Source organism: Leuciscus leuciscus, assembly GCF_965113295.1.
Source record: "Leuciscus leuciscus genome assembly, chromosome: 8".
NCBI lineage: Eukaryota > Metazoa > Chordata > Actinopteri > Cypriniformes > Leuciscidae > Leuciscus > Leuciscus leuciscus.
Window position 1 is genome coordinate 27,775,386 of NC_138732.1, and position 12,456 is coordinate 27,787,841.

The window sequence follows — 12,456 nt, forward strand, 5'->3', positions numbered from 1 at the left end:
AAATAAACATGAAATAAACATGAAATAAACGGTACAACTTACCGAAATCCGCATCACGTCACATGTAATCGCTCAGTGTTTCAACTGTGGGAAGACTTCGATAAAACTGCAAAATGTCACTGACTCATTAGTCAACAAGAGCATTTTGCTGAATACATGCACTATATTGCATATTCATTGTATTTTTACTTAACCTGCTCATCAATATATTATGTATTTTTGAACAAATCAGTCATGTTTTTTGACCAAAAAATAAATAAAAATTAAACAGAACCAGAAAACCATTTTCATTTAAACATTTACAGCATTTTGTGACATTTTGTAACTTAAAAAAGATTATGTAATCTTCCTTGTGCAGTAACAATTATCAATGTTCAATTAATGCAGTGCGTTTTCGTTTTAAGTTAAAGCGCTTGACTGAGACAGAGCTGTGATAGATGTACAGCTTCTGTCATTACATACCAATTAAACAGTACTGCAGGCATAATTTTAAGTGCTGTCATTAATTTCCTATACATTTATTAATGACTGCACAGGGAAAGGGAAAAATGAGGGGAAGAGAGAGAGAAAGAGAGAGAGAGAGAGAGAGAGAGAGAGAGAGAGAGAGAGAGAGAGAGAGAGAGAGAGAGAGAGAGAGAGAGAGAGAGATACATACACACACACACACAGGTCACTGTATGTGCTTTCTTGTGGTTGTTAGTGGATGGGAATCTAGGTCAGTCTGTTGGATCCATTGGGTGGATGATGGCACGGATTCCAGGATAAGGGCTCCAACAGACTTTGTTTGGGTTGGAGGTAATTGGCCCTTTCCTCCTGCAAAAAGGCAGAGAGCATCTACATTTCTGTCAGCTCTGGTGAAAATCTAGTGATGCGGGACCAAAACTGATTTTTTTTTTGCAATCGCACTGCATCTAGCAGAAGAGCGTCAGAGAAAGCAGAGGGAATGGGAAGATATTTAACTAGCCAATGCGTGTCCTCTTTACAGATGTATAGTTAAATACAAACTGCAGTTCCACGTATGTGGAATGGAAAGAGACATGACTGCGATTTTTAATTTCTATGATCTTATAAATGTAAGGCAAGCATCATTGTTGCCATTGCTCATTCTTAATATTTTATTAAATGTTAGTATGCAACATGCCACACCAATTACATGAATCATACTTGTAATTATGCACCTTATTGAGGTGTGCTATTGGTTTAAGCAATCATATTTACTAAGTTCACTTGAATGTAAAGCTAATGTTTTACTGTACTAAATAATATGTGCAGGTAATTTAAAACAGACAGCCTTTTGCCCTTATTTTGAGAAATTTTTCATAAAAAAAAAACAAACAAAAAAAACAAACATTGGGTGCAATATGTGCAATTACTTCATATATATTTGAAGTTCAATATTTACAACAAAATATTTTTAAAGATGTATCACAGATTCCACAAAAATATGAAGCAGCACAACTGTTTTCAACATTGATAACCAGAAATGTTTCTTGAGCAGCAAATCATCATATTAGAATGATTTCAGAAGGATCATGTGACACTGAAGACTGAAAAGTCAGCTCTGATCACAGGAAAAAAAATACATTTTATAATATATTCAAATATAAGTTATTCTAATTGTAATAACATGCAATAACATTTGCATAAGAGGCTTCTTTCAAAAACAAAATCTTAATGACCCCACACTTTTGAATAGTAGTGTGTATTATATACATATACATACGTGTGTGTGTGTGTCTGTATGTATGTCTATATATATGTATATATATATGTACATATATATACTGTATATATGTATATATATATATATATATATATATATATATATATATATATATATATATATATATATACATATATACAGACATACATAATATGTATGATATATGATATCTATCTATATATATATAGATAGATAGATAGATAGATAGATAGATAGATAGATAGATAGATAGATAGATAGATACACACACACACACACTTCTGAATGCAGTCAAAACATGAAAATCTCACATCTTTAACAAGAGTAAACAATCTTACCTGACATGATTTTCCTTTTGAAATAATGCACAGTAATTGCTATACAAAAGACAAAGACTAGTAAATGGAGCCGCTACATACAGGGTGAGTTCAGGTAAAGCATTTCAACGTCAAAAGTGTCCCAACTTACCCTATGCCATCATTCATTAGTTAAAGGAGCAGTTGCAGCGCCATTGTTGTGCAGGATTCTGCTGAACTCTGCACGGCCTGTGCCGAGAGCGCCACCAAGTGGCGGAACAAAAAAACGACAGCTACAAATGGAGCACTGGCAACATGCATTTAACATGCAGAGGAAGCCGCTGGTGTTACAGAGAGGACTAATTAAATCTGCTGTCGCCTTTAATGACGCGCAGATTTATCGCCACATACGGAATTGTAAAACGTCCAATTCCCTGCGAGGAATAAAAAACACTTCAGATTGCAGAGGAAGATCAACCTTTATTTATTGAAACTGCTTGCATACAAAATATATTGCACTATAACCAAACAATGTCAACATAAAACCCAGTCTGTTCTGCTATTATGTACAAAGAAATTATTACCCAAAGTGCAGTAACATACAAGGTCAGTCTACCTCAGTTCATTATCTACAGTATTTCATGTTTTTTTTTTCTTTTTCTTGTTGTTTTGTTTTTCTTTTCAGCTCTTTTTTCAATCACAATAGCCTATGATGTGTGCAAGAGATGGTTTTACAATTTGTCATTTTCATATACATTCCAAAAAATAAATAACTAGAAAACAGTCTGTTTGGCAACACTTCAAAGATTCGGAACAGTATTATTATTAATTTTTTTTTTTTTTTGGAACAGACTGCAGTGAACTGAGCCATCTTGCCAGTTTACAGCCCGCCGTGGATGTGCAGGTTTTTAAAAATACTGATAGTAAACCATTTAACACCTTATTTTGAAGTAAAGGCTAAATTTAAGAGCCACGCGAGAGGGGCCGGACACAGCCGGGACCGCCTCGGTTTTCGAGAGTGGTTTGTCTTTCCCGACCCACAATCCTCTGCCGCCGGTCACAGGTTCTTTTGACGTCTCCGAAGCCGTTCGTTCCGTTTTTCACAGGCAAATCACTTTAAAACTGGTGTAAAAGCTTAACAGGTAGAGCTGGTAATCTGCCAAGGTGACTAGCGAGAGTACAGGAGCATAAAGAGAAGTCGAAACGTATAGGAAAAAGAGCAAAGAGGATAACAAACGACCGGTTTTCTTGCTGTACAGTCAAAGGAAAAGCAGAAAAAACTACCATGGTTACCGTCACAGTAGGTTTCGAAAGAGTCGTGGGTTAAGAAACAGCATCGCGTCTTAAAAATGTAAACTAAAGTTTAATGCACAAGCACTAATCGGATAAGACAGACGGTTTTCATATCAAAGTTAACATCGTGTCGCCCCTTCTTCTCCCTCTCGAAGCGAATTCAGCTGCAAAAAGTACAGTAGACTCAAAATTAGCGAAGATATCTAAACTTCCGTTTAGTTATGTTGACAGCATACATGTGATTCACCTGCCGAGGAAGTCTTATCACATTCTAGTTTAGTATAGGTTTATAGATTATAAAGTACTTGCAGAGTAACACAAACATGATAAGTGCACATTTAAAGTTCAATCTAAAAAGAACAGCAACAATCTCTTAACGGATGACATAATATACAGAATGCAACCCCACAGTTCAACATTTTTCAGTCTATGATGAGCCATTGTTAGGACGAAGACAATGTTACAGAGAGTTGATATAAGTGCTTCAACACCTGATGCTGAAAAATACAGCAGGAACGATGGCAGTTTACTGTGGCCAGCGTGAACGGAAAAGAAAAAGAGCATTTCCACCCTGTTTTGCGAGAGAAATAAAAAGAATCACCTTGTGTCGTTTATCGTGATGGGAGGTAAAATAAGAGAAATCAAAGACATTTATTTAAAGGAACCTGCTTTGCTACTTCTATAAAAAAAAAAGTATAAAAAAAATCAGAATTGTTCTACAATGCAAAGATATGCTAAACGTCAAAATGTATATTCGGTGATGCTTACGTCACTGAATTAGCGTTGATATTCGTCTCTGGGTGGTTGGTTACAATTTATGACTTCCACAGTTGACTAGGTTAGTTAGGTTAATACCTTTACTACTATGGTGAAATATAATTCGGCCGACTTGATAGAATCCTGCTTTTCAGACATACAAAATGTTCATGAATTACATGCAGCACAGAAGAAAAAAAAAAAACACCTCTTTTTTTTTTTAAGTCGTCGGCTGAGATTTCAACACTCAGTCGGGTGTTGTTCACGTCTTCTTCCCTGATTTAAACATCCAAATTATGATACTATCCACACTAGTTAAAGGCACAGATCCAGACAGGAGCATTTTTTTGTTGTTGTTGTTTACATGGTTTGCCATTTTTTTTCTTTTTTTTTTTTTTTTGCTAATGATGTGGCTAAGATCTCACATCAGAATGGGCTCGAGTGACCACGGACACCAAAGCGCGTAAAAACAATGTATGCCATGAGATGTGGCATAAACTTGTGCCCCGAGCGCTTGAGTTCATCCTCCAATGTGTTACTTTCCCTTTATTGGACATTGTGGAAAACAAAACAAAAAAAACGTTAAAAACCAATTGCTTGGAAAACATTTTTTTTTTTTTTTTTTTTTTTTTTCACGATTCCATTTTCGAGAGACATTTAATCCACAGCTTCTTTAAGTTTCATAGGTAGTTATTTAGAAAGTCAATTAGAAAACCTGTAGCTTCAGTTGTGATCTAGAGACCGGTCTCTCTAATCCACGAAGACTACCAAATTCCAAATTCCACACACCATACACCAAGAGGCCTCGTCTTTATACCCCCACTAACAATTACAAAGTGTGCTTTATGTCATGTCTTGCGACAGCCCTACTGACCTGGTTCTCTTTGGCCTAATGTGTCTCTAATGAAGAAGCATCTGGATTGGTGGAGCTGAGTGGGAGAATGAGGGGAAGGGGGCAATTTATTCTCTACGAAACGCCGTTCACAACGGCTTGGCTGTCGGGGACATCCTGCTTCTCTTTCTTTAGCACTCGGTCCTTTATGGGTCTCTGCCGGTTCCCTCCACTGTCTCCTGCCAGAGCTTGAGAGCCTCGGCTGGTGTGGACGCTCCTCTCGTTATTGCTGTCGATGCGGATCTGGCAAACGAACAGATTGGACAGGTTGTACAAGATGAAAGCTTTCACACATTAAGCAATGCATTTCTTCTTTTTAGTTGGGATGTCAGAAGTACCAGTTCCAAGTGAGTTTTTTGTTGGACACTGCTAATAATAACTCAAAAACTTTTCATGTCAATTGGTTATTTGTTATTACTGTTAAATAACCACTTGGTTCCAAAGTTTGGGGTCAGTACGCTTAAAACTAAGAAAAACTAAATAAATTAATACTTTTATTCAGAAAGGACGCATTAAATTGGTCAAAACGACAGTAAAAACAATATAATGTTACAAAGGATTTCTATTTCAAATTAATGTTGTTTCTTTGAACATTCTATTCATCAAAGAATCCTGAACGGTATCACGGTTTATATAACGTATTAAGCAGCACAACTGTTTTCAGCATTGATAATAATCAGAAATGTAACTTGAGCAGCAAATCAGGATATTAGAATGATTTCTGAATCTGCATTTTCTGAATGATCATGTGACACTGAAGACTGGAGTAATGATGCTGAAAATTCAGCTTTGCCATCACAGGAATAAATTACATTTTAAAATATATAAAAGTTATTTTAAATTATAATAATATTTCAAAATACTACTTTTTTTTCCTGTATTGTTTTAGTAAAAAAAAAAAGCCTTCAGCCTCGGTGAACAAAAAAAACAAAACAAATTATAATAAAAGAAATTCTTACCAAACCTAAACTTTTGAATGGTAGTGTAACCTAAAGTAATGTTAAATTTATATAAACTTAATGCCATGTAGTCTTCAATTTGCAAATTTGTATTAATATTTTAACCTTTTAAATAGCATATGTACTTTTAAAAAAAATTTCTTTTTTTTTAAATCGTGAAAATTAACTGGTATTGTAAAAAATATCAAGACATGTATAAATAATTAAACTTAAAACAAAAACAACACAATGTATACTGCAAACATTACTGATAATCTAGTAGGCAAATATAAAAAATAAAGAAATAAATATTGGCATTAGCAACTAACAGCATTTTTTATAGACAAAGAAAAATGGTGTGTATATTGTAAATATTGTATTTAAATTTACTAAGTGTAATCTGCTATAATTATAGTGAATAAATATTGAAATAACTGATTATATATGTTGATTCAGACCTGCAATGAGTCTTCCTGGGGTCTCAGCTTTGAGTCTCTGGAACTACGAGAGCGGGACTCGTTCCAGTGCATGTCTTCAGCTGATTCAAGACAAAAACAAAGACTGTTACAAAAAACTAATACATGACTTAAAAATAAATAAAAATCAAAATGAGAGAAGCTTGTTAATGCAGAAATGTATAAATGTACAGTCCATTTATACAATCTAGATTTCAACAGATTTACAATCAAGTATTTCACTTTTTTTTTTTTTTTATAACTGTACGTGACATTGTAAAGTCCCTTCAGACAGGTAACAGCTCTAAAAACTGACTTTTGTATCCTCCTCCTCTTCCTCTCCCTCCACGACCCCGGGGTCCACCACCCCTTTTGCGTCCATCAGGGGCCCTTTTGGGGTAACCCATGGACTCCTCATCTGTGGGGGCCAGGGACCAGTCGCTGAGCTCATCTCTGTGGTCGGATTCGGTCTCAGATGCATTGGAGGCCTCAGAATTGGTGCCTGGGACAAATACAGTCCATAATCAAGAAACTGATAATCAGATAATTGACACTATGCTTTAATTAGTGGATGATTGATGCTTAAATATCAAACCAACGGCTATTATGTAACAGAAAGTAATACTATCACATGAAAACAATTGTCTTTAATAGAAATTCCCGGTTTCACAGACAAGGCTTAAGCCTAGTTCCAGACTAAAATGCACGTTCAAGCTGTTTTAACTGAAAGCAACTTGCACAAACACATCTTCAAATATATCAGTGCCATTGTTTTGTCTCAAGATGCACACCAGTAAGTTTTTTTTTTTTTTTTTAAGTCACGTTTATAAAAGCTACTTAAATGTCCTAATTTAACTAAGGCCTAATCCTGGCTTAATTTAAGACCTTTCTGTGAAACTAGGTCAAACTATTTTAAGTGTGATGTTTAGGGCCACCAATTTCCATAACTAGTCAAGCTCGACTTTTATCATTTGAGGCCAGTTATACCTGAGGCCAGTGTCGGGCCCCGTCTCCCTCTCCCTCCACGACCGAAGGGTTTGCCGCCCCCCCGTGAGGGTCCCATTCCATTATCAGCCATGAAGGGTTTTTCCTTCTCGGGTCGTCCCGGCAGAGCTCTGGGTCCTCCTCCGATCTGTCTGAGCTGTTCATCGATCTGCAGTCTCTCCATTCTCAGCTGATCAACCTCCTAAACAGGACCAAAGAAACATGAACAATGCACCGTCACACAAGAACAACGAGGCTAAATCAGAGCAGTGAACATCACATGATTATCTTTGAGGCATTAAGTATGTCACTAGTCAACAATTGCTGCTTTGCAACGAGTACTAATGTGCTCTGTGATCAAAATCTGCTCAACGAGAACAACAAGTATTCTGAAGAAAATGTAAAATGCTTATTCGAGCAGAACTCGTACCAACAACTGCACAAAACAACAAATGCTAAGGTCTAAAAACAACCCCAGGTGTCTTTGATATTCTGGGGATATATTAAGGAAATTCTGTTTTCTTTGGAATATGAGAGGCTTTGGATTACTCTCTGATTGTATGGCAGTTCTATCAGAAAACTTGCTGATCAACTCAAACACCTCAAAAGCTGTTCGCGCTTTTATAAAGGTGCAGGAAGCGATTTCTGAGAAACGCTGTTGAAAGTGGATAGGACTGAGCACAACAACACGTTTTGAACCAATCAGCAGTAGGAAGAACAGACGGGGAAGGAGAGAGAGTGAGAGACAATACAAAAGCTCACAGGAATACCACTGGAAAAAGAAGGGTGATGATTAGAAATATAATTTTGCTATAATCACAGAATCAAGATATGCTGTTGTTGTAATGTTAGCTGGAACAGGACGGTTTTGAGTGTCATTGTTTGTCTGGAGCTGCTGGCGACTAACAACCAACTCTTGCTTGTATACTCTGTGTTCTGTCTGCTCAGTTTTTTGTTCTTCCTTGTCATTCATTCGCCATCTTAGTTTTATTTTGCTTCGCTTCAGCTATGATACAGAGACACTCTAGCATTGCATGTTTGTGCATTTTGGGGGCGGAGCAATGAAGGGAGGGGTGTGTTTGTTTGTGTTGATTTCAAATATCAACAGTGTTTTCTAGAAATTGTATTTTGATTATTTTTAAAGAGCCTGTCTGGTGCATTCATTTGCGCTCTCCAAAAATTCATTAAACATCTTATTTTGTGGATTTACGACGAGTTTAAGGTTATGGTGATTTTTAAGAATATTATTTTCAGGAACTCAAATTCCTCTTAAGTTTTGTCTAAAGAACTATCTTAAGAGAAAACAATATGATAATATTCAAGAGAAATGTTTTAGGGAATACAGTATTTTTAAACTTATTCTTCAGTTAAAAAAATAAAAAATAAATTGCAGTTAAGAATAATTTTATTCTCAAGAATGTTTGTGAGAATGCAGCCCATGGTCTCTAGTCAATTCTTTATTTCTTTTTTGTTGCTATTTTATTGACCGCCAAACGGAAAATGTAAATTAAACGGAAAGAGCTAAACACCAAAGTTTAATAGTCAGGGTTTTTAATCAATAACCTCAAGTATGACCCAAGTATGATCAATAGTAATTATCCAAGCAACCTAAAAAGTGGTTCTTACCTTTAGATAATTCAGATGGTAGTCCAGCAGAATACGTGCATTTGAAATGCTTTCCTTTGTCCCAACAAACACAAACGGCACCATTCCCTGCAGTTGCAATTAAAGTATGCAAAGTCAGTATGAATGATCATTTGACAGCATGAATGATAAATTCCATATTGGATAAATACACAGTCGACTTAGGAGTAGGATGTATATATATATATATATATATATATATATATATATATATTAGGGATGCTCCGATCAGGATTTTATCAAGCTTTATATGTTTATAAGTGATATGTAGGCTCTCTGAATGATTTCATGTGATTTCAAGTGACATACTTAACCCTTGTGCATCCTTATGGACACTTTTGTTGTTTTCAGTGTTTTTGTAAACATTTTTTATCACTTTGCCTGTGTGCCAAAATTTGGCACAGGTCTGTAGTTTTAAATAAATTGTACTATTTCACTAGCCTGTAAATCCAGACCTAAATCTAAAAGATTAATGGTCTGGCATCGACTAATGAAAATCGCCCAGCTCGAGGGGCGGCACCAAGCATGCATTTGAAAATCTCACAGCACGCAATTGGATAACACTACGACCAATCACAACAAGAAACCCCATACGCTTAGCTACCAGCAGAGCTAACTGGTAGATTAGACTCTTCCGGTCGGCAAAACAGCAAAAACACCCTACTTGCAAAGGAACGATTCTAGCGCCGTCTTCTGTTCCTCTTTTGGGAAAAAGCCAAGTCTAACTCGTTCATTGTAGCGGCCAAAGCCGTTTCAAACCACTGCTATTTAGCCAATGTTTACTGATGACTTCGACGTCACACGCTGTCGTCATCTGTTTAGATCGCGTCTGGCCCGCCTATATCAGATAACCCGATGTGATTGGTGCAGCTCAGATCGAGGGGCATATTTAATGAGCTCCATGGCTCGACACCAGAGTAACTCGCTGAGCAAATTCAACTTGTGCTCTCGCGAGAACTCTGGTTTACCAGGGTACTATTTCACCCACATTTCCTTTAAAAAAATCTTCTTTTTTTTTTTTTTGCACTAGGTACACAAAATACTTTGTCCACATTGAACCCAATTAAAACTGCTATTTTTAATCCCGGGGCCATTTAACTATAAAATGATGGAATCTTTGTTAAGAGGCTTTCATTCTGTTGGCAAAGGCTTCAAAATATTTTTTTTTTTACTATTTTTTACCAGATAGTGCCATTTTTTCAAGTTTGGCCTATAAAGCAAATACTCGCTTTATTCCTGTTTTCTGCTTCGGCATATTATAGAGCCAATTGGATAAATTATGCAACGATAATTGTGTGGGTGTTTTGATATGGATGTCAGAGTGTGGTTTGTACGTGTGTAATAAAAAAAAATGTGTGCGTGTACGTGAGTGTTTGTAATATTTGAGAGAGAAACTCAACTGCAAATAACAAATCCAACCACTGTGTGCACCGGTGGAGTTTTGCTGCATCTAAATGGGGAAAATCTGTTACTGCGCCCAAACAAGCTCTTACTGAAAGCTCATTTTTTGAGATATCAACCTCAAATTTGGAACACAACTTGTTTAGATGTATGGATTTGATTTTCTAGCCGTTAGAGTTCAAAATGTTTCATAAAACATACATTTTATATAAAATAATGTTCATATATCATTTTCCTAAACTTAAACCTATATAATTTCTTTGGGGGGGTTTTACTTTTAACAATTTATTTACTTCAGTAATAAAGAGTCGTCTTTAAAATGAGACCAAACTTAAGTCTGTGCTCCCAAGCTTCACATTTTTATGGACGTTTTTTTGACACAGACGTTTCTATCCACTATGGACCTATGTGCAACTTTTTTAAATCGATGCAGAAGGGTTAAAAGTAATGGCTTATAACAAATAAAAAGGTATCAAGTACAAGTTCTATCAAGTCTCATTTGATAGAAAACCTTTAAAATTGAGGAAAATCGATTTTGATCATCTTTGGAAGTTCTTGTAAAAAATCTTGTCTCGAAAAAGTGATGCAATTTATTGATCTATTTTGCTAGTAAATCAAGTTTGGGCTTGTTCACAATCATGACAACTGCATCTGGGCCAAATTTTGTCAGTTTCCATTTGTTGAAAATTCAAATGACGTTGGAAAACACTGAATCATGATCGCGACGCGATCGGATCCCCGAGGTTCCATATTAGACAAGCAGCATGTCATGTTTCTCCATGAGGATTTTCTCCAGATCTACGCATCATGTTATGTTGTGAGTGGGCTCAATTGAATCGCGACAACCTGCTCTAAATAAAGATGTGCGATTTACTATAGTTTACAAATACTAATTGCAAAGTTACAAAACAGAACGTGGTGCAAAAGCCTCATCTGTATACCGTTTACTTGCATGTTTTACGTGATCAAATTGCGATCGGTTCGTGACTATTGGCCATTATCAATCTGCGTCCAATCGATCAGAGCAACTCTAATATATATATATATAACTCATTAAATATATAATTCATTAAAAAAAGATTCAATGCCTCAAAATATATATATATATATATATATATACACACACACACACACTCACTAGATTGCATTGTGGATGGCTTTGAAATATGTATTCCTAAAATTGATTAGTAGGCTAATGCAGTCTTCAACAATTACTATGAATTAATGCATTTTCTCATGCATCATCATTTCTGCCACCCATAAATACAACAACGAGTGTGTTCAGCCGCCCACTCACTGACCTCCTCTAATGGAGAAGGCTTTTTGTCATTTTCAGGTTCCACTCGAACTCTGACAACTCCCGATTTATCCACAACCTCTTGAATCAGCTTCCCACTCTTGCCAATGACTTTTCCTGCAGGACGGGGGTAGAAAATAATTTAATGATTCACATTAACCATCTTGGTGCAGGACAGAAAGTCCAGTCCGTGAAGGAGAATGTTGTTAATTTTGTTTGTCCTCACCGACTAAATTCTTAGGAACTTTGATAATATCTTCAGAAAACTCCAGGTAGCTTCTGGCCTTCCGTACAGCTTCCTGGTCCTGGAATTGAAATCACAAAGACCCATCTCAGATATGAGTTTTAGGCTCACATATTCTAACAGCCATCACAGTTAATTGACTTTACATACAGAAAGTCCCCAATAAAGCAGTTACCTCTCCATAGATGTGAAACGTGCAGGTCTCTTCATCCAGATCTATGGTTGTGACTCCAGGAATCTTTCGGGCTTGCTGGATATTCGCCCCATGGGTGCCTATGGCCAATCCCATGAGGTCATCACGCACCACAAACTGCTCATGGAACCTTGAAGCCAGTTGCCGAGAGCTCTGGAAGGGAATTTTTTTATTTATTAAATAAGCGGATGTTGTACTTAATGGAAAACCATGATGGCATGTGTTTTAAAAGTGGTTATTTGTTTAGATTTAAGCAGTTTAAATGTTATGGTTAAAAACATGCATGTTCAGTTCAGTTGTGGCTTTTGAGGAGGATATGCAAGGACGCGTCTACAGCATTAGATTTTGAGCACATATTCAC

General features: G+C 36.4%; 1 protein-coding gene across 1 annotated transcript; it reads right to left on the reverse strand.

Annotated features, from left to right (window-relative positions):
* Window positions 1-2,458: 2,458 nt before the first annotated feature.
* Window positions 2,459-12,364, reverse strand: LOC309505042 (fragile X messenger ribonucleoprotein 1 homolog A-like). Its single transcript, XM_082178410.1, has 8 exons — window positions 12,078-12,364; window positions 11,885-11,963; window positions 11,663-11,775; window positions 8,943-9,029; window positions 7,320-7,518; window positions 6,649-6,834; window positions 6,336-6,415; window positions 2,459-5,182 (listed from the first exon to the last, which is right to left on the reverse strand). Exons 1-8 carry the CDS (start codon window positions 12,189-12,191, stop codon window positions 5,015-5,017), a joined length of 1,026 nt encoding a protein of 341 aa, XP_082034536.1. The 5' UTR covers window positions 12,192-12,364; the 3' UTR covers window positions 2,459-5,014.
* Between the last annotated feature and the right edge of the window lie 92 nt (window positions 12,365-12,456).

What these genes read in the sequence shown, in the direction of transcription:
- LOC309505042 (XM_082178410.1), bottom strand. Translation starts at nt 12,191, where the DNA reads ATGGGATTGGCCATAGGCACCCATGGGGCGAATATCCAGCAAGCCCGA. An exon ending in GGGCCCGACACTGGCCTCAG is followed by an intron (nt 6,835 to 7,319) that starts GTATAACTGGCC and finishes TATTTGTCCCAG; the next exon opens with GCACCAATTCTGAGGCCTCC. An exon ending in CCCAGGAAGACTCATTGCAG is followed by an intron (nt 5,183 to 6,335) that starts GTCTGAATCAAC and finishes TTCGTTTGCCAG; the next exon opens with ATCCGCATCGACAGCAATAA.